Genomic DNA, 23,181 nt, shown 5'->3' with positions numbered 1-23,181 from the left:
GAGAAATAGCGTCTCTGCTTTTCTGTTTCTCCTGTTCACAGGAAGATTTTTACCTATGGCTCTTTATGATTGTTTGTTTGTTCATTTGTTTGATTTTCTTTGATCCCTCCCCGACAAGATTGGACCTGAATTCCTTAAACTGGTAGTTGAGGTTCTACATGATCCGATGGTAGCTCTCTCTGTCTCACGTGATCCAGCCACACTCAGTTATTCTGCCTTCTACACACCTTTGGATCCCGGCTTCTGGCCTGACTTCTTAGCCGGCGCTTCCCTGCTGACTCCTCTTCCTGTGCAGTAAGGCTCAGCCTCACAGCTTCACACGGTCCTGCCGTAACCCTTCTAGGTCCCTGTTGACATTAGTGTTCTCTCCTTTGAGCTTAGCACACCAAAGGGCCCCTTCCCCATCCTGGACTTGGGAGCCCTGTGTGGGTGGGAAGGCTTCCCTTCTCACGGCAGCATAGGTCCCACAGGTCTCATGGCTGCTGTATTGGTGTTGCTGTTATTTGCTTTCTTGTTTGTTTTTAACATTGCAGCACATTAAAGGAATTTCTCAGTGAAAACATCAGGGTGATTTTTTATGAGCCCCCACACCATGCAACAATGCTGAATATGCCTGTAAAGAATTTTTTTCTAAAATAGTTTTTTTTTTTTCCCATTAGTGTTCAATAAAGAGATTATGCCTGTGTGAGGATCCTGTTCCCCTAACTGGGCTGCCTTGTCTGGCCTCAGTGGGAAAGGATGCACCTTGTCCTGCAGTGACTTGATGTGCCAGGGGTAAGATTTGTATAAAGTAGACAGCTGAAGCTAACTCTAACAGGAACCACTCATGAAACACTTGATTTTTCTTTTACATTTTTAACATGTCCATTATATTTCAGTTTCAGAGAAAGGGAAACATTCAAATATGTTGTTAGAGCCGGTGATATCACCCCCTCCCCCAACAGTATTGCACATACCCAGGTGTGAGACTTCCTCAGTGTTTGAAAAATGATTACTTCATACATGCTCTGGTGTTTTCTTGAAATGATTCTTAAACCAACAAGGATCGTGTCTAGACCTCATGTTTGTCCTACACCCGCACCTTGACCCCTACATTCTGGCTCATATTCTCCACCATCTGTTTCAGGCAGCAAAACTGCAAAGGAATCTTATGCAAATTTTTTAATTTTTTTTTTAATTAAGGGTACAGTAATTAAACAATTACAGTTTTTGTGAATTCTAGGTCTAGTTATTTTTTGTGTAGTATGACAAATTTGTTTTGTAACCATTATGCACCAAATTAATTAATTAAGACAGTATTCTTGTGTTGGCATTATGAACCAAACAGCTCCCTGGATATATAACTCCTTAACTAAATATGAATACCAACTCATAAAGTCTTGTTCCCAGGACTGCTTGGAACAAATGTGAGCTATTTGAAGACAAAGAAGATATATCAGCCTGTTATGGATACAGAAGAGGAGTCTGCTGAAAAAGTTCAGTTTCTTAAGAGCAGCGGAACCTCCATCTTAAGTGTTGACAGCTTAGAAGCTAATGGTGAGACGTGGGATAAGAGTCGGGAAGTTACTGCTTACTGAACTTCAGAGACATTGTATCAGTGGCTCAGCTGTCTTTCAGCTTATATCACCGTGGTCATACAGACAGATCTTAGGATCTCCCCAGAGATCAGAATCATAACTTAGAGACAAACTCAAACTTACAGCCGTCTATAGCTCTGCCTCGTGGGTGGGAAGTTCCTGTACAGTGTCCACAAAAGCACTACTGAATTTTATCAGAGATGTGCATATTAACAAAGTCGTTTATCATTCGTTTCTCTATAGAATTGGTTGTTTCTGAGCTCCATCATAGCACTCTTGGTTTGGGCTTGGACACGTTAGAAGAGCAAGAGGAGAAAGAGCAGTTCTTTGCCAGACTTGAGAAAGGCTTGACGTCATCTATTGATTACTCAAAATTAAATCAAGAGCTGGATTCCGACGATTCTGCACAATTCAAAGCTTCACATAGGTAAATACAATATAAACATTAGCTAATTTTGTGATTTTTCTATATATGCATGAATACTAGTAGATAAACATATAACAGAAAAATTAAATCTTATCTTTTTCTATTTTCCTTTTTGTTTTTCTTATTCTTGTTTTTCCTGGAGATTGCTAGTTCAGCCAAAATGGCTGACCAGCAAGCTTTAGGGACCCATCTGTGTCCAATTTGTCACCTCTGGGATCACAGGCACATAGCACTGTGCACTGCTTTAATGTGCTTTCCAGGGACATGAACTCAAGTCATCTTGTTTATCTAGCAAGCCCTTTATGAACAGCCAGTTCCCCACCTCAAATTTTATCTTTTTAACTATATTCTGTGTTTGTTATAGTCATGATTTTTCTTGTGTATGGACAGAGTATGTTAAAGTGTAATTGAATCTCCATTCTGCCTTTAGATACCTGAAATTTCATACCTAAGATACTATCAAAACTAATAGTAGTGCACTGCCAAGTCTTTGCTAGGAAAAAAAAATGGTTTTCTCTGAACAGAGGAAAATAAAAATCCAGGATATTATTTGTATTATAAATACAAAGAAGCAAAGACAGGTTTGGATGTGTCTTACCTTTGTGTGTGGGAACTGTGGATTATCGGGAACCTCATTTATGTGAAAATCCTAGTTGATTGAACTGGCCACTCTTTTACATAGTTAATCATTGCATTCTTGAATCTTTTTAAGGCCTTTAACTTCCTTAGCTTAACTATCCATATGGTTGTGTTTCTTCTTATAAATGAAATCAGTTTGTTTAGGGTTTCTAAGAACACAAAGGTTTCTAAGAATTGGAAGAGTTGGGAGAATCACAGTGCATGGGTAACTATAGCCAACTCTAAAGATTCGTGGTTTCTGACACAGCACATAAAGTAGTACCAGGAAAATGCAGCAGGAACTGCTGAGAACTCACATCTAGATCCACAGCACCAGGCACGGAGAACTAACTGGTAATGCTGGGCTTTTGAAACCCTAAAGACTGAGCCTCCCTGTCACACACCTTCTCCAACCAGGCCACACCTAATCCTTCCCAAACAGTTCCACCAGCTAAGGAGCAAGTATTAAAATATATGATCCTGCTCTTTTTCGAGACGCCTCCTAGGCAGTCGGCTGTGTCAAGATGAAGCTCAACATCTCCTTCTCTGCCACTGGCTGTTAGAAGCTCATTGACGTGGGTGACGAACGCAAGCTTCATAAGTTCTGTGAGAAGCGCATGGCCACAGAGGTAGCTGCTCACGCTCTTGGTGAAGAGAGGAAGGGTTATGTGGTCCGCATCAGCGGTGGGAATGACAAACAAGGTTTTCCCATGAAGCAAGGCGTTTTGACCCATGGCAGAGAGTGCTTGCTGTTGAGTAAGGGGCATTCCTGCTATAGACCAAGGAGAACTGGAGAAAAGAAATACAAGTCCGTTCGTGGATGCATTGTAGATGCCAATCTGAGTGTTCTCAACTTGGTTACTGTAAAAAAAGGAGAGAAGGATATTCCAGAACTGACAGATACTACTGTGCCTCGTTAGCTGGGACCTAAAAGAGTTAGTAGAATCCGAAAACTTTTTAATCTTTCCGAAGAAGATGATGTCTGTCAATACGTTGTCAGGAAGCCCTTAAACAAAGAAGGTAAGAAGCCCAGGACCAAAGGACCCAAGATTCAGCGTCTTGTTTCTCCACGTGTCCTGCAACACAAACGTGGACGCATCGCTCTGAAGAAGCAACACACTAAGAAAAACAAGGAGGAGGCTGCAGAATACGCTAAACTTTTGGCTAAGAGAATGAAGGAAGCCAAAGAAAAGCGCCAAGAACAGATCGCCAAGAGACGTAGGCTGTCCTCGCTGAGAGCTTCTACTTCTAAATCTGAGTCCAGTCAAAAATAAGTCTTTAAGAGGAACAAATAAATAGACCTTGAATCTCTAAATATATATGTATGTATGTATGTATGTATGTATGTATGTATGTATGTATATATGATCCTATGGGGCCATTATCATCCAAACCACTGAAGCCCCGATTCAGCTCCTGTTAAAAGTTAAATTGTTTACTGGCATATAAATACTGATCTCATTTTATGGAGTTTTGTTGTTTGGCCTTCCTGTAAACTTTACTTAATTCTCATATTTTATAATTCCTAATCTCTGTGAAGAAGAGTTACTGGATTCATGGGACGGTGCATATCTGTATTCATATGCACAGATATAAAATTTTGTGGTTTGTACTTAAGAAAAATGGCATTTTCTTTTGACTATTAATGCTGCTATAATTTAATTTTAAGCTTTAAGAATTTTTTTGTTTTCAAAATGTTTTTCTTCTATCACCCAATTTTTAAACTTTGGTAAAGAATTTGGTAGAACTTGAGAAGACATAATTTAGAATTTTGAATTTCTAGAAAATTATTAAAATTAAAATTTAAAACAATACAACATATATTGTATGAAAATATACTAACCTATAATAGTACATGTTAAATGTTATTCCAGATATCAAGGTAATGCCGAAGCAGCGGAAGATGAATGTGAGAATGAATCAGAACACAAGGAACTACCAGGTAACTGCACTGAAAAAATGATATGACTAGTAGTGAACACGCATGAGAACGGTACTGAAATGTAAAGCGTGACGTGTCTTGGCTCACAGCTCACTGTCAGGTCTTTACGCTGGGGCATGGATTGTACTTTGTACACATTCTCTTCAGCACGAGGAGCCCTCTTTAAGTCATCCACTCCATGCTGCTGTTGAGAACAAAGTCTCCAACTTTACTGTTTGAAATATTCCTTACCTTCATCATTAAAGAACGTTTAATACAAGGTATGGTGGCTCACACCAAGGCTTGAGAAGCTGAGGCAGGAAAATTGAGTAAAAGACTGGATTAGACTCTGTAGTGAGACCCTGTTGAAAAACAGAAATAACAGGAAGGGAAGGGACACTTTTTCAATGTAGGCTTTTTAGATAGTTGGTTTTTTTTTTTTTTTTCCAATGTTTTTCTTCTGACTACATTTCTCATGAAGTCACTCAATTTGTTTTATAGTTACTCTGCATGTACACCATCCCTAGGTATCTGGAGCCATTGGCTTTAGTCCCCTGCAGTGCTACGTGCTCAGGTTCACTTCACTAAATGGTTAGTGTCTGCATCTGACCCATGTGCATCCTCATGTGTACTTTGTCATTTCTTGTTTGCTTACGCTCTACCTGTCAGGACAGCGTCTGCTTCGTTTACAGAGCGATGACTAAGGAGAAGGTGCAGATGTGGTTTGTTCCCACACACTTTGAGTCTGCAGTTGTTTGCATCCATAACTACACAACCTGTGGATATTCAGGCACACTGTACTGCCTGTTTGTGTTTGCAAGCTATTCTCTTCTGTATCGTAACTTTCAAATTCTGGCCATCCAGGCTGCTTATCTGGTCTTCATCCTGCTTAGAGATGGTTAGCATCCTCACTGTGTTCGCCACCATTTTGTGCTGTGTCATCCCTCGTCCAGATCCGTCACTCTTGTCTCCCAGTCGTGTGTTTCTCACTTCAGGTGCTGAGCAGGGAGTTCTGTCTCAGACCACCAAGAGCCTTTGAAAGACCTGCTCTCAGGGCTCCACATTTGGGCTACTAAACCTTTATGGCCTCTGCTCTCCTCTTCAGTCTGCTTGCTCTGCATTCTTTCCTTCTTTTTCCCTGGAAGTTCTTTGAGGTTTTAAGTTTTTCACTCTCCTTATAATGTTTATTTTTGTTAAGTCTCTGCAATGTTAATCTTCCCACAGATGATATGATTTGTTCCATTCTGGGTCTCTTGACTGCTCGCTGTGGATGTGGGGGTCCCATTCTTTGCTTTCTTTCGTTGGATGTCGTGGGGTTTATGAATTACCTGGATTTTATTCTTCTTTTAACACTGGTAGACACTCAGCCCTGCAACATGATCTATTTAGACTTTTAATTGTCTATGATTGACTTTATCTGAATTTTAAGAACATATTCTTGTTTTGAAGTTAATAGAAGAGGATATTTTGAATGTGTAATATCCTTCTGCCATAGTTAGAAGATGACAGACTAGCGTGCTCAGTGTGGCCGTGGTTGATGACATTGGGTACTGAGCAGTGACATTTCCTCCTTCCTTCACACTAGCTCTGTTCATGACAGATTCCAGGAAGGTCTCTGCCATGAAAATGTTATATGGTAATATTTTTCTGTAACTTTCTTAGTTACTAAATGAAAATATTGAAGTGTAGTTTAGAATAGTGCACATTAGCAATTTTCCCATTTAGAAGGAAAGGGCTGAGTACTTGCTTAGCATGCACAAGACCCTAGAGAAAGAAGAAGGAGGTATGCCTGGCTTCATTAACTTTTAATACAGATTAATCAAAACTAGGTCCAATCCTGCCGATCAGTACTATTACACATCATATTTGGCCCTTAGACTGTGCATGTTGTAGATGAGGTGCTTCTTAGATACTGCTTAGCTCTCAGATCTGTGTTCCTTGAGGTAAGTACTGTCGTCTCTGTTGGTGAGAAACTTAAGGCCAGAGGTTTTCTGATAGACCACCATACTGAAGCCGAAAGTAGTAGGGTAAAGCATTGAGTGTAGGCCTCCCAGGCCATGCTCGTAAGCACTGTTATCCTACTTTTACATCCTACTGTGTACGCCCGCACCATAACTCTTCCCATGCTGAGTGGGTTCCTCCCTTCAGCCCACTGATTTCAATCAGTCTCTTGATTTAAAAACAATAAATAACTTAAACACTGATGGAAGAGATGGTGTCCTCATAAGTAGACAGATGAGATCAATTAACTCAGAGACACCTTTTCCTTCTACTGCAAAGTCACTGAAATATTATCTAGATTTACTGTAAGAATTGTTCAGGACTAGAGAACAGCAGGAGTCCAGGAGGGCCAGTACTTATGTAAGGAATATGACACAGTATAGAAAAGAAAATTACCCTAAGATAGTCTTCATTTTAAATTGAACTCATTCATTAAAAAAAGAAAAGAAAAAAGATGCTGGGAGGTACTGCATGCTATGACCTCAGTGGATTGTACTTAGAGCTGTCCTCTGTACAAGCCGAAATTCTTTCTTGAAATTTGACTTTGACAGTGTGATCCTTCTGTTCCTAACAATAATCTTCAGAAACATACAGTGATGATTTTGAAGTTGCTGAGGATACTGATGAACCTTTGATTACTAAAGATGAAGAGACCCATCCCAAAGAAAACTCTGAGTCAGGAAAAGACAGCTCTCCCAACCAGGTACATACCAGTTGTCTTGCAGCCATTTTATGTCTGCTTTCATCAGCTCAGCTGACTCGCCATATGAAGACTTGAGGTAGAGTTCTTCACAGCCTTGTTCATTGTTAACTTAGCAAGTCTCAGGTGTCAGTATAAATTAAACAGTCATGATAGTTGATTCATATAAGATGACCTTTGCTATATAGACTCCTTAAGGTAACCTTAGAAATGGAACCAGTGGGTCTACAAACTGACATTGTAAATCTTGTTCTTATGAAAGGCTGTAAATACCCCTCAGGATCCATGAGGGGCACTGTTAGAGTCTAGAACACCTGTGGCTAAGATAAGGAGTCAGGCTGCTCTGCTGACATCCAGCTGCGGCTCGCTAGTTCTGCTAGCCTCAGTTCTTACCAATGCGTGTTAGGGCTGCCATTAAATACTGCCTGTGCGCTGTAAGCTAGACCACTTAAGCTAGACAGGAGTAGTTAGTGCGATTGTTACTGTTTATTATTTGGTCATGATCTTTACAGTCTTTGGGGGTGACTGTTAGAACAAAATGTTTTAAACATATGAAACGTAAATTCTCTAAATAGAAGCACTTTTTGATCTTTACATAAATGCTTTCATTTTTAATGTATATATTACATTTTCTCCAGTGAATATGTATCACTCAGTTTCCAATTTATCAAGAGCCATTTATCAAGAGAGTGTACTCTGGATGCTAATGGGAGCCCTTCCAGGGAGCTGAGTAAAAATCTGTAAGAAACTGAAGTTCTAACTGTAGGAGATGCTGCACTCTGTAGCCAAGAAAGAAATCAAGGGCAGTGCTCCTTAGTGATTTGGTGGGTTTTGTTATTTGGTAGCATACCTGTCTGGAGTTATGTCTTTCAAACTATAGAGGAAATGGGGAATTGGATTTATACTCACTAATTAATTTTGATTGATTGATAATGATATAATTTTAGGCTCCTATGTGAAATAGCCTTGTTTCTCTGATTATTTTTTTGAAGAAAGAAAAGCAAATTTTTTGAACAAAGTAGATGAGCTGGTGGCCTCTAGGTATGTTAAATATTCTTAAGGCCTAAAATAATTTTGGTAATGGCCCAGGTTTAGAAGAGACACATAGAAGTTCCTACAAAACTGTGGCTCAGATAAGTGTTGCTGAAGGAAAACATGCTACCTGATATCACATAGCTCCTGCTTCTCAGAACTCTGTTCATTTTTGTGGTCATTTTATGTAATTTTACTTTAAAAACATGTAATTTCTTGTTTTAATTTAGGAGGAAGAAAAAGCTGGCATGCTGGCTAATGGTAAATATTAATTGGCAAATAATTAGACTATTTAAATATCTGATCTAAATAATTTTAAATAAAATGTCTTTATTTTAAGTATCTCTCTAAGGAATTAAATTCTATAGTCTTTCTCATGTGTCCTCTATTCCTATCTTGACCCCATCTGTCATGTTTGAAATGTTTCCTTTTTTTGTTTTTCTTGAGCCCTTAACCTTCTATATAAATGTATAGATATATGGAATCACTTATGTACATGTTGATGCTAGTCTATTTTGTGTACAGAAAGTCATGTTTGTAGAAGCACACACATGGTTATACACTTGCACTTTTCATCTGTACCTGTTTGTTTTTAAGTATTGCATGTGATTAGCTTTCTTGGCGTCACATGAGGTTTTCTGCACTCCTCACGTCTCCCTCTGTGTTCCTGCAGTTGTGCTGCTTGACTCTTTTGACTCTGTGGAGGACGTTGACCTTCACAATCAACAGAAAGCGACCCCTAAAGCAGAGGCCCTCCCAGAAGTGGCAGGTGGTGAGCTAGCGGAAACAGGTAAAGTACGTGAAACCTGGACTCTTCATTAACTAATTCTCTGTGAGTAACCAGTTTCATCTCTAGGAAAGTAATTGAAATAACCATCTGGACATTAGAGACATTCAGTCTCATAGCAAGATCTGTCACTACAGGGGAGAGCTGTGGGGAGGGTAAACGAGCTGTTGTGCCCACCCACGATGCTCACCCTGTATCAGGGATATGGAGCGTGGGTCTTCCTGTGCATTACGTAGTTCCCTCCTTAGGAAAAGGCTAGGCCACACCCTTAAGGTCTGAACTATTTTCCTTAAACATTGTAACAATTTTGTGATAATGCCTTTTCAAACAGTATAGCAGTAGAATTATCTTGCCAATTGAATTGTCCATGAAATTAAGATTGTGCCCATCAGTATATTCTGTTTTGATGTAAAGTATAATATATTCTTGATTTCTCTCACTGGGACCTTTTTAACCGTCTTGTTATGGGAGCAGGGTCCCAGAACTTATTAATTTGTCAGGTAAACTGAGATACTTGGATAAAAAAAACAATAGAAATCACTAACCAACTCTAAGCATCTTAGATTTTGTTTAAACTAATTAGTTTTGTATTGCAGTGCACCATACCTACAGAAAAGCTCATATACCTTAGTGTATATGTATTTATTTTTAATATTTGAATTGTGTACATATGTAGATGATTTGTATCTCTGGGGGCACTATGACATGGCACACACAGCTTTCAGGAGTCAGCTCTCTTCTGCCACAGGTTCTGAGAACCAAGCTCAGATACTAAGGCTTGTCTAGCATAGCTTTCACCTGCTAAGCCATCTGATTGGTCCCTGGCTTAATGAATTTTTAAACACTGAACATCCCATGCAATCATCTCCTAGATCAAAATTCAAGAAGACTCAAACTACATTATTTTGTCATAGCTTTTATTTTTGGTCAACATCTTCCAAGGATCATTGCTGTCTAGATTTGCTTGACATAGTTTCATCTTCAAATATATAATAAAAGTAAACAAAAAAAAAAAAAAATCTGAGCATGGCTGAGACAGTAGGATGGGAAATTTAAGGTCCACTTGGATATAAAAGGACCCAGTCTTTGAGATGGCAGGGAGACGCTCAGCCAGTGAAGGCATTTGCTACGAAGCCTGACTACCGGAGTTCAGTTCAGAACCCATATGGTAGAAGAAATAAAGGACTTCGGCAGGTTGTCCTCTGACCTCCTCACATGCACCATGGCATGTACATACACACACACACACACACACACACACACATGCACCATGGCATGTACATACACACACACACACACACACACACTCACATGCACCATGGCATGTACACACACACACACACACACACACTCACATGCACCATGGCATGTACATACACACACACACACACACACACACACACTCACATGCACCATGGCATGTACATACATACACACACACACACACCACACACTCACATGCACCATGGCATGTACATACACACACACACACACACACACACACACACACACACACTCACATGCACCATGGCATGTACATACACACACACACACACATACACACACACTCACATGCACCATGGCATGTACATACACACACACACACACACACATACACACACACACACTCACATGCACCATGGCATGTACATACACACACACACACACACATACACACACACACACTCACATGCACCATGGCATGTACATACATACATACACACACACACACACACACACACACACACATACACACACACACACACACACACAAATACACAGAGAGAGAAACACACACAAATAATGTTTTTTTTAAATTTTAAAAAGCTGAGATCCCAAGCAAACAGAGTGAAAAGAACTGTAAGTGACACCTAGAAGGTAGTATCCTGCCAGGCAGTGGTGATGCCCGCCTTTAATCCTAGTACTCCAGAGACAGGCAGGCAGAGCTCTGAGGTCACAGCCAGCCTGGCCTACAGAGCCCAGGACATCCAGGGATATGTAGTGAGACCCTGTCTCAAAACAAATGAACAAAGGATAGACATTTTCATCAGTACCTAGTTTTGATCTGTCTCTCAACCGAGTGCTTTACCCGATGACATGTGTGCCAAGGTGGAGCATGTCCTTTGCTCTTACTGTCTCTTTATACAGCAGTGTTGCCACAACATGAGTACAGTCCATGTCTCCTCAGTTTCTGGTACATAGCCATGAGCTTTTTGAAAGAGGATTGTAGAACAGCGGCTGCTCTGATGCAGGTGTACTGCAGGGATGTGTGGGAAATGACCCGAGGAGTGTCACAATGAGCAGCAGTCACGCTGCAGTGTTATGGAAGTGACACTGGGCTGTACAGAGCAGCTTTTATTACAAGTTTAAGTTTCAAAGCAGGCTTAAAGCAGGATTTCACCCAAACAGCTGTGGGATTTCTGGTTTTCTCTGAAACACTGATGGTATAAAACAATAGGAAAAAAAACCAAAACACTACTATGGGCTATACAGAAAACTCAGAAACCAAAAATGTATGGCTCAAGGTAATACATTTGCTATTCTTGTTTAAATGTTTCTGAATCAGCAGTGAGTGTTAGCGAGTTACTGGTAGTACACTATGAATTTGTGGCATAGCCTTGTATTCGTGTTCACAGCTTTGCTGCTTGTGAGCAGTGTGACTCTGAACACCTAATGTCTTTAAGCCTGTTTCCTCCTATCTAAGGTGATGTTGTAATGGTCAGCTGATGTGGATACAGCATAGTATACTTTAAGAGTCAGCAATCATGGCTCAGTAAGATGGCTAAAAAGTCAGTAGGTAAAAAGTCTTGCTGAGCAAGCCTGGTGACCTGAGCTTAGTTCTCCAAATCCTTGTAAGGGTGGAGGAAATGAACTGACTACACAGTTTTCCTTTGACCTCTGTATCCAAGATGTAGCATGCATGTCTCTCTCTCTCTCTCACACACACACACACACACACACACACACATACACACACACACACACACACTCTCTCTCTCTCTCACACATACACACACACACACATACACACACACACTCTCTCTCTCACACACATACACACATACACACACATACACTCTCTCTCTCTCTCTCACAAACATACACACACACATTCACACTCTCTCACACACACATACACACTCTCTCACACATACACTCTCACACACACATACACATACACACACTGTCACACACATACACTCACACACACATACACATACACACACTGTCACACACATACACTCTCACACACACACAGAGAGACACACACTCACACACACATATACACACTCTCACACACATATACACACACAGACACACACACACATTCACACTCACAAACACACTCACACACACCCCCTAATTCTGACATTACTTTTAAATTGTAAGGAATTCAGTAAGCAATACGTAGCAATCGCATGCTGCATTACTGGTAGTCTTCAGTTAGCAGCTCAAGCTGTAACACAGAACTCAAACATAGATTATAAACAGTGTTGTCCGTAGGGTGTTGAACTTTAGTGTTTCTAAAGTACATTTGAAGTATATCTTAAAATACAGTCTGTGGTGAGCATCTCAATTTGGTACAACAGAAAGGCTTAGTGAACTTTCGTTTTGTCTTGCTGGGTTTCTATTAGTAATAAGCAGCCTGGATGGGTGACATGTCAGTGATCTTTCATTAGCATCATGAAATTCTTTATGCTAGGTATTAGAAAGGTTAGTAAGTATAAGTGAGGCTTTCTTAATACACGGCTAAATTATTTTCATTTTTACTTGTATTCCAGATAAGTTGTTGTGGCTGGAATAGTCATCACAGGATGACCATTGTTCCATGAGACTAGGCCTTTCTCTGCGAGTAACAGAGATAGCTTTCTATAGTTGGGAGCAGAGGACGCTTGGGACTAGTACAGAGTGACTACATGGAGTCCTCTCTTTTTCAGTGTAAGGGAGAGAAGGACGCCTTCTTACTGACAGTGCATGAAGTACGGTCACTTGTGGTATTGTGGGTTGGCTTATATGTTTGCAGTTGATGAAGGATCTTTCCCTGCTCCATTTCCAAGCAGTCTTGCCTATTATACCTAGTTCCTGACATTTAGGTCATTCCTTTCTCCACACATTTAGTTCTTTGTTGCTTTAAGGCAGTGCTTCTCAACCTCCCGAATGCTCCAACCCTTTAACACAGTTCCTCTTGTTGTGGTGGCCCCAACCATAAAATTACTTCCATGCTCTTTCATAACTGTAACGTACAAGTTTTCTGCTATGCAACCCCTGTGGAAGGGCTGTGAAGGAGGTGCAGCCCCACATGTTGGGAACTACTGCTCTCAGGCCTGCAGCTCCCCTTCAACCCTTTATCCTACTGAATGGCGTGCATGCTCCACGCTGCAGTGCCACCCACTCTTCATGCAGGCCTTCCTGTAGTGTACACAGCAGCTCATTCAGTCTCCTCCTAGGTTTGTAGAAAAAAAAGAGCACTTTGTGGCTTTTCTTTTTTTTTTTTTCTCATAAAAATGATTTTCTCAGTTGTCCCCCCCATGTGTGACTGTAGTAGGGGTTCACTTCAATATAAAGGTGGCAGAACAGACCATTCCCTCCGGTTGTCTTCAAAGGTTTTGTGTTCTGGGTGATCAAGTAAATAATAGTACTGGTACCATTAGTTAAGTATAGGAAACACTCATAGCAAAACAGGTTTGGGTGAGGAATATAATAAATTTAGTTGGGAGTATGTTGTATGGTTGACTTTACAAGACATCAGAAATGTCTTTTAGAGAGTGTGATGTTCCAAAAAGAGGACAGCAATGTAGATTGGGGAATAATGAAACAGGCATGTAGACGAGGTCTTAATAAAACTAGCTGGGGGCTCAGACACCGCTGTGTTTGTTGGAACACTTGCTTGGTACTTACATGGTTCTGGGTTCAGACTCCAGTGCTTTATAAAACAAGCATGACAGTACATGCCTATCATCCCAACACTTGATCACAAGTTCAAAGGCATCCAAGCTGTACAACAAGCCTGAGGCCAGCATGGGCTGCTTAAGATCCTTCCTTTAAAAAAAAAGGAAAGGGTCTAGAGAGATGGCTTAGTGGGCAAGGGCTCTTACCTCGTGAGTCCTGGTGGCCCAATCTCTATAACCAACTTCAGTGTTGTCCTTTAGCTCCCACATGTGTGCTTTGTATTTATATGCATACCATATATAGCTAATAACAATAAATAGTTTAGAATAAAGGAAAGAACACAGGGGGGAGAAAGGGAAGAATTAACTGAGCTTTTTAAAGTATTCAGAGAGTTTTAAAAGAGGGCTAGGGATAGACCATTTGATAGGTGTGGTGGTTTGAATATGCTTGGCCCTTGGGGAGTGGTACGATTAGGAGGTGTGGTCTTCTTGGAGGAAGTGCATCACTGTGGGGTGGACTTTGAAGCTCTGCCCAGTGTGGAAGAGTCAGTTTGTCCTGGCTGCAGGCGGATCAAGATGCACAACTCTCAGCTTATTCTTTCTTTAGCACCATGTCTGCCTGGAAGCTGCCACACTTCCTGCCATCTCCATAATCAACTAACCTCTGAAACTGTGAGCCAGCCCCAATTAAATGTTTGCCTCTGTAAGAGTTGCCTTGATAACCGTGTCTCTTCACAGCAGTGGAAACCCTAACTAAGACAATGGGCCATTGACAAATAAAAAAATGGAAAAGTGCTGACTGGAGTGGTAGGAATTACAGGAAGAAGAAAAGGTACAAACGAAACAATAACTAGGTAAAAGATAATGGCAGGTGTCTCACAGGCTCAGAAAGAACATGTGACGACTCGGCCATTCAGAAACAGCTTTGAGTCATAGCTGCTTTAACAAGATGTTGAAATACTTGGTGGTTTGCGAATTAGAGGAGCATGCTTGTAGTAGAACCATTACAGACTGAGATGGTACCATTCAAGCAGAGTGCAAATGGTAGTGTCAGGCAAGGGCAGGGTCCTTCAGAGGGATGCAGCCATGTAGAAAGTGTAAGAATAGTTTTTCCCAGCACAGAGACGTTGATTAAGGACCATGAGAAGACTGATAAAGTTAGACTTCATAGTTACATCAGGACCTGTCTCACCTCGCTCTTACTGCGTACGGATAGCTTGCCCAAGCTTCTGCCTGACTCTGCTTTTGTAGTGTTGTTGTTGTCCTGCAGCCTTGCTCACCGTCCCTACGAGACTAAGGAATACTTAGGGTTTTGTCTGTCTGAAGTGATACACAGGAGTTGTATTTATTTCGACAGGTGTTCCTTATGGACAAAGCAGTGGTGACACTGAAGCCCTGCACCAGGCTTACTGTCACGTAGCTCATTCTCTGGGAGATACAGGGGAACCACGAATTGAGGCGAGCTCTGTGCAAAATGTCAGGAGCTCCATAAAAGATGGTCTTCAAGAAAATGAAGAGTCTTCAAAGAACATCTCTACCACTGAGTCTGGTAAAGACGGACAGACTGAGCGGGTGAATGGCGGATGAATAGTGAACAGACAGACTTTCTCTATTTACCATCTTTCAATAGTGACCACAAAGAGTATTTTGCATATGGTTTCTGTGGTGGTGACTTCTCGGTGTTCAGATGTAAATGGCATGATCAAATGAAACCCCACCTGGATCAGCTCCAATTATTGCTAAGTGCAGAATACAGCTCACGTTCTAATGTGCCTTAACCAAACTAAGCAAACTTGGCATGCATATATATGTATATTAATGTTTTTTAATAGAAAATAGTATTTGAAATTAAAAAGAAAATACACAACAAGTATGTGTATATGGTCTGGGTATAGATAACAGATATATCGTCTAAGTTCAAAGAAAAGGTTCCTAGTACAGTTTTATTATACAAACATAGTTTATTACATATGCCATTTTGTTAACTATATGAAATATAAAAAATATTATTTGGGTGTGATTTGGTGTATAAATTAAGCAATTTCAGGAGCAATTTTGGTTTTTAATTTACCTTCTCTTCCCTCTTAGATCTTCCCACAGTAGAGGAGCTGATGAAGCCTATCAGGATAGATTCTTATGGGATCAGGGGCTTTGACTTACAGCCTGTCAGGTATGAGGTTTGAGCAATGCCCTGTGCAGGATGGTTGCTTAGCTGAGCGGTGTTTACTGTTTTGCTTCTTCACAGGTGGAATCATTCCTAGTGATTGATTAGCGAAAATACAGGTTTGCATATGTGTACCCATGAACCATTGCTGTCTCCATCAAAATTCTCCTAGTACTAAGAGAAAAGGAGCTACTAAGGAAGTTGGCGCCATTAATAGTCCTAATGTTTTCACTGAAAATATGATTCCTCATCTTTCAGTGGCACATAGATAGCTGATTCACCATGAGGGGGAAATTAATTGTATTTTTATGTGAATGATTGGTTTTCTGTGAATCAGTTCTGATTTAGTCACCAGCCATCCCGTCTAATGGAGGGAGCTCTGAGGTCATGGGAGAAATGGGCTTAGTGGAAACCCTGAAGCTCCAGTGTTTAGTGGCAGAGTATGCAGAGATCTGTGATACGCCAGGGCAGAGTAACAGTCACAGGAACCTATAGCAGACAGCTTTGCATTCATGTAGCTTTGCAATATCATATCCTCTCCCTCACATCCTTATAACATACCAGCATCTTCAGACTCCTCTCTCACAGAAAACTGAACTAACAAGCTCTAACTGCATCGTGATGGTGCTGGTCCTGACACTTAACATACATCACATGCTAACAGTAGACATGAACTGTACATTCTTTATGTGTATTAATTCAGCCAGTCAGCAGCTCTGAATATAGTCCATTGTTTTCCATGGTTCACAGATGAGAAAACGGAGGTCTAGGTTTAAAATAACTATCCAAGGTCACATGTCCACGATCAGAGATCACAGGCAGCCCATGCTAGCCACCTGCATTGTCCAGTCTCTGACTCCTTGGAACACTTCATGAAGCCATCTTGTCACCATCGAGTTTGTGTTTCCAGACCTTTTGAGCCCCTGCTTTTGCCATGTTCTCAGTGGGTAAATCTGCTTGTGATTTACTGGCCGCTTTCCATATGTATGTAGTTGAGAGGAAAATGCCACAGTGAAGCTTAGGCTAAAATCTGCCCCCTTGAATGTCAAGTTTGGTCTCACATGGAGCTGTGTGCCAGTCAGCGTCTGCAGAGCAGAGCCTGCCACTCGGTGCATGGGGGGGTGTGATGTTGCAGAAGCGTTTCTTACACATCTTGTAAAATTATTTTAATGATGAATTCTAAAACATACGTTTCTGTATTTGTTTAAAACCTGAGGACAAATATGTTTTCTGGAGCAGACTTGCTTTGGGTTATCCAGGTATGTGCCCATAAAGGGAACTGCTGGGTCATACTGGATCTGTTTCTACTCTTTGTGATACGCAGCCGCTGTACTGGTTGGCATTTCTACCAGGAGTGCACAAAGGTCCTTGTCCCTCCATTGATTGCTTCCTGGTATCCATGGTAATGGGACTTTGAGGATTGTCTTGTTTAGGGTCACTGTTGTGATGGAATGCCATGACCAAAAGCAACTTGGGAAGGAAAGTTCAGGACATTGCTGTTTATTACTAAAGGAAGCCGGGACAGAAGCTCAAACGGCAGGAACTTTGAGGCAGGAGCCGATGCAGAGGCCATGGAGGAGTGCTGTTTATATGGCTTGCTCAGCCTCTTTTCTTATAGAACCCAGGACCACCAGCCCAGGGATGGCAGCATCAAAACTTCCATCAATTATTAATTAAGAACATTCTCTGCAGGCTTGCTTATAGCCTCATCTTACAGAAACATTTTCTTAATTGAGGTTCCTTCCTTTTGGATGACTTTAGCTTGTGTCAAGTTGACATAAAACTATACATCATAAAGATCTTGTACTAAGGGAAGAAAGTCAGCCATGAGGAGAACTAATTCCATATGCCCCTGTGATTTTGAACTACATGAAATACTTGAAAGTCACATGACAAAAGGAAGAAAGGCAGGAGCTGCAGCAGTAGCTTGGTGAGGGTGGAGGGGTCTCTGATGCCTGTAGTTTCAGCTTCACAAATCAGCGTATGGGGACGGATGCCGTAAGTTTCTTCAACATAATGAACATATGTTTTACCAATGAAATGTACGGTTAAATGGTAAAGATGGTAAATTTTGTGTTAAATATGTATACCACGAGAACAATAATAGAATAAACGTATAGCCAAAAAAAAAAAAAATAAATAAAAGCAAATATACCTACATGATCCAACAATAATTTCAGAAATGTCAGTACAACCATTGGCACATCTTAAATCTTTAGCGATCATTTGTCACTTATCTCTCGGTCACACCTTGGTCAGGGAGGTTTCAGGTCTGTTTGGCTCCAGTTAGCTCCACATTCCTTGTTAGATTCGAAGTTCTCTGCTAGATGAAATTTTACATCTTCTTGAGGTGTTTGGTTCTTGACCCTCTGGAACAGTAACCTGTGTGAAGAGCACACAGGTTATATGGCTCTTGTGAGAGACACACAGGCACTCTTTGAACTGAAAAATCTAATGAACTATTTTTCATGCCATCTTCCCAGGCTGAATCCTATGCTGATGTCTACACATAAAGAGAAAGCCCAGTAGGTCTTTTCCTGTCAGTCCTCTAGAGGAGCCATTCTGTCCTGAGTTCATCTGGTTTCTTTTAATAGCCAGTCATGGACAGTGATAGCCAGCACTTCATTTCATTACGTCTTCTCTAGCCACCTGCTTATTCCTGTTTCTCTTACTTCTCCAGATCTGTCATGTAGATTGCCTCATGTGAAGTCGCAGGTGACAGATGAACAAATGTTTTGCACAAAAACATAATTGCCTCTCCTAGCCTCTACCGTCATTTTCCTGAAAGCCCACCCATCCGGGCACTCGAATTCTAATGGCAGGAGCTAGTAAGTGGCCCATCTCAAAGCAAGGAAGCAAGGAATGCAGCCTGTTCCAGCAGGAACAGGAAATGCTTTGGTTTAGCATGCACACAGCTTCTGCTACCATGAACAAGGAAGAAGCTGATATTTCTCCCATTGGTTTTCAGTACTTTAGACATTTCCAACATTTACAGTCTGCATAATAAAGAAATTTTAGCCTCTTGAACTGTTCTTCAATTACAAATCATAAGATATTCCTATGTTTAGAACTCTTGTGGTGTACTGGTATTTTACCAAATATAGGACATTGCTTATATTATATTTCTTAGATTTAAAAAATGTATATGAATTTGTGTCTACATATATTTCAGTGTACCACATGCTTGCCTAGTGCCCATCGAAGCCAAAAGAGGGATTTGAATCCCCTGGAACTAGAGATCCAGGCAGTTGTGAGTCACTCCATGGGGGCTAGGAATTGAAACCAGGTCCTCATAAGAGCAGCAATGCTGTCTCCAGCCCATATTTCTGACACTTTTAATACTTATCCAATTTGTTTCAGCTTATTAAATGGTAAATGCTTTATTTTAAAATCCTGATGATATATTTCTTTTAAAAATTTTTCTATACTGTGGTTATTTTATGCTTTTTAATATTTATGGCACATGATTCCTTGTTATAAATCATAGTCACTTTAGTCTTACAGATATTTATAAAAAAAATTTGCCTACTTCAAGTACATGTTGACTTAATAAGAAATTGTAGATAAAAATTATTGTGCTACATTAAAATTATTTGAAATTAGCCAGAATTACACATGCTTGTAATTTTAATACTCAAAGATAGAGTTAGAAGGATCAAAAGTTCAGGATCATCCTCTACTAAAATGTGAGTTAGAGGCCAACCTGGGCTACATTAGACCCTGCCTCAAAAGAACAGAAAAAAAACTATAAACAGTTACGTGAGTGTCCTGGGCAATTGGTGTTAGGTTTCATTATGTTGTGTTGTATTGTAAATGTCATACTTAACATTGTAACTTCATTTAAATAATTACAGCTTGTGTGTATGTACTAATGTGGATGGGTGACTGTGGAATTTATTCTACCTTCAGTTTATTTTGCATTCCACTTTATTCTGTAGCCTTAAGAAAGAAGCAGACAGTAAAGAAGCAGAATCTGTGAGCCCTTTTCCCCTGAAGATGGACACAAGCACTACATGTCAAGACACTAGACACGTGAGCCAGTTTCCCCACCCACACGATGAGAGTGTGGTTCTACACAGGACACTGGGTGAGGGCGTGGGCAGCAGCTGTCCAGCTATGGAAGAGCGTTTGGACAAAATGTACCTGGAGATTTTGAGGAAGAAAACATCTGTTAATCCTTCACTATTACCTCGGGAGGACAAAACTAACCAGGTAAGATTGTGCTTGGGTTAGTGGGGTTGATGACATCTGTGGGTGCTGTCATTCTATAAGTGGGGCTTATTACCAGAACGTCCAGTCTCCATGCTCAAAGTACCACCAAAGTGAGATTCCTCACAGCTCTCGCTTGCCTTTTCTTTCTCTTTCCTTTTAATCACGAGTGTAAGACTTGGATAGTTCCAGAAATAGTCTCCACGTCACTGCATTGCTCACGGCTCATTCTCCTCATAGTCTGCACCACAGGAGAGTTGGCATTTTACAGGATTGTGATTAGTAACTGTGACAAAATTCACATCTCCTTGTTCCTTCTTTCTCTGTTTTTATCTTTTTGCTTTGTAGCTCCCATGGTTCCAGTATTTTATTTTCACTTTCTAGTCTATAAAGCATCTCAGGGTGTTGCATTGCTTTCTTTATTGTTGCTGTGGTAAAATACTCTGGGAGGGAAAGAGAGTTGGGAGAAGAAAAGGGTTGGTTGGCTCACAGGACAGCCCATCGTGATGGGAAAGTCCAGGCGGCAGAAATGAAAGACCAGAGCAGTGAATCGGTGCAGCAAAGCTCCTTTCTCCTTCTGTGTAGTCCCGGGTCCCAGTCAGGATAATCTCCCAAGCCCAGCTAGACTGTCAGGTGGACAGTTCACTAGCCATCACAAGTATAGCTATTCTTAATGTACCTTAAGTCCAGAGAAAAGACAGTTACAAGCTTATTACTTTGAAGTACTTTGTCCTAATGCTAACTTTGAAGATGGGTTTCAAAACACTGAACTTGTAAGTGGAGAGCCTTGCTGTGGTAGCTCGCCCTTCACAGACCTTACTGTTTGCCAGTCACAGTCTTGCCATCTGTTAATTTTTCATTAATAATAATAGTTGAAGTTCATCCTGATACTAAAGAGTTTGTCCTCATTATATGTAGATTTTCAGGTCCCCGCTCGGTGCCGAGGAAGAGGTGCCTGTCACTGGTAAACAGGTTTCGTGTAAGAAGGCCAGAAGTGCACCTCCTTTGCCTAAGAGGAAGCCACAGAGTGGGCTGTACACATCAGTCCGGAGCTCAGGTTATGGCAAACCCAGTTCAGCGCTCCAGTTGTTTTCAGCTCTTGAAAAGAAAACTTCAAAGGATAATACAAAAACTAAAAATGTGAGACTTATTCCCACCTCAAATCAATTCAGAAAAAAAGGTAAGAATATATTCTTTTCAAGACAGAATTGGATACATATAGTACATTGTCAATTTTCTTTGTTTTGTGGAGAATAATAAAGAAGTGTATATTCCTTTGGGGGTGACTTCAGTGTATAGTTTACAGATTTGACCCAGCACAGTGGCAGTGAAAAGTGGTTGATGAGAATATTGGAAATCTGTTTAAAGGTAGAACTCACTGTAGGAGACCAAACAGAGCAAGAGGGTCTGCAGGGCAGGCAGAGTGAGCAGGAGAAACCTTGACAGGATCTTTAGTCTAGGGAAGTTGTATCTAAGGAGGCTCTATTCTGCCATTTGCTGCCCACAGGGGAAGAAGCGGGCCTGAGGACTGCCCTTTAGTTTTAGCAAGCAGGTGGTCTTTTTCCGCAGTGTAGGTCACTCTCCTTGAATCGATGACCAGACAGATTGAGTGGGGGAAGGAGGAGAGGATAGGGACAGACCAAAACATAGATTAGTCTCATTCTTTTCTAATTTGTTAAACAATGCTATTGATTATAACAGTACTGTTAACCTTTGAATTCAGACCTCGGTAACTGTTATGGTAGCCTCTGCATTGAACATCCTCCATTGATAGTGTAATGCCATACACTTTGAGTATCAAAAGAGTGCTAGAGGCGCAGTGACTCTAAACTAAAACTGTTCGTAATGACCAGCTGTGCTCTTCTGGTTCATCATAAGGATGTCCTTACTGTAACCATCCTAAAGAACAATTTGTTCAAAAGTAATAAAGCCTTAAGTCACCCTGCCTCACAGTCTCCTCACATTCACTTAGCTCCATCTGCCATTTCAAGTGTCCTGGGTCAAAAGTAGATGTTGACTTTGAGTGGCTTCTGAGGGTGCAGTGACCGGAGTGAAAGGACTTTGGCCGTGTGGTGCTCTCAGCCAGTGGCGGTCATTTTACCCTCCCATTGCCTGGCTTTGTATTTATGTTATTGTCCAGCACTGCCAGATGTACCTTTAGCCTTATATTTGTGGTGTTTTCTTCTATTGTCTGCAATATTTAGAAATATTGTGTGGAACAAAAGTCATCAAGCCTGCAGCTTTGAATAAATCGTCCTCTCACCGTGAAGGTAGCCCAACTACACCAAAGAGGCCTGAAGACCCCTCAGATGATTCCTTTGTTCAGTTACAGGCTGTAGGTATTAAAGTTCATCTTAATATTTACAATTTTTATATCTTAAAAAGTATTTTAAAACTAGATTATAAAGTATGTGTTAATTGCACACTGCATATAAGAAAATAGCACAATTGAAGTTGATTAATATTCACAAATAAAATACGAAATTTCTTTTCTGTATCCACATTGCTACTGTTTTCTTTGTAGTGAAACATTAGTAACCGTGTCATTTCCAGTCTTTATTTTTGTTAGTGCTCTAGTCTTAAAGGTACAGCTAATGTAATGAAGCAATGCTTCTTTGAAAGGAGCCTTTGGGATCCCACGGTGGGATCGGAGAAAAGGAATTACTAATGTTGAAAAGAGCTCAGGACGCAGAGGAAAAATGGAGGGGTGCACAAGCGCTAATCGAGCAAATTAAAATGGCATTTTCTGAGAAGGAGAAGGAGCTGGAGAGCACAGTGGAAAGCCTAAAGAGGCAGCAGGAGGGAGAGCTCTTCAAACTGAACCAAGAAAATTACATTCTTCAGGCCAAGGTAACA

At 40.8% G+C, this 23,181-nt stretch overlaps 1 protein-coding gene and 1 pseudogene across 2 annotated transcripts in view; both read left to right on the top strand.

Moving 5' to 3' along the window:
• CEP162 (centrosomal protein 162) overlaps positions 1-23,181 on the top strand; it is a 54,640-nt gene that overhangs the window by 6,009 nt on the left and 25,450 nt on the right. Inside the window, exons 4-15 of the mRNA XM_080934715.1 lie at positions 1,390-1,536; positions 1,821-2,004; positions 4,497-4,564; positions 7,129-7,247; positions 8,507-8,537; positions 8,950-9,066; positions 15,310-15,501; positions 16,041-16,122; positions 20,055-20,328; positions 21,244-21,505; positions 22,530-22,660; positions 22,948-23,175. Of these exons, the coding sequence (XP_080790841.1) occupies positions 1,390-1,536; positions 1,821-2,004; positions 4,497-4,564; positions 7,129-7,247; positions 8,507-8,537; positions 8,950-9,066; positions 15,310-15,501; positions 16,041-16,122; positions 20,055-20,328; positions 21,244-21,505; positions 22,530-22,660; positions 22,948-23,175 (1,835 nt within the window). The remainder of the gene's footprint in view (positions 1-1,389; positions 1,537-1,820; positions 2,005-4,496; positions 4,565-7,128; positions 7,248-8,506; positions 8,538-8,949; positions 9,067-15,309; positions 15,502-16,040; positions 16,123-20,054; positions 20,329-21,243; positions 21,506-22,529; positions 22,661-22,947; positions 23,176-23,181) is intronic.
• LOC308434446 (small ribosomal subunit protein eS6-like) lies at positions 3,147-3,896 on the top strand (annotated as a pseudogene). Its single transcript has one exon. The product of its transcript is annotated as a small ribosomal subunit protein eS6-like (transcript).

Source organism: Micromys minutus (genome assembly GCF_963924665.1).
Source record: "Micromys minutus genome assembly, chromosome: 21".
Classification (NCBI taxonomy): domain Eukaryota; kingdom Metazoa; phylum Chordata; class Mammalia; order Rodentia; family Muridae; genus Micromys; species Micromys minutus.
This window is presented reverse-complemented; position numbering and strand designations above follow the sequence as displayed.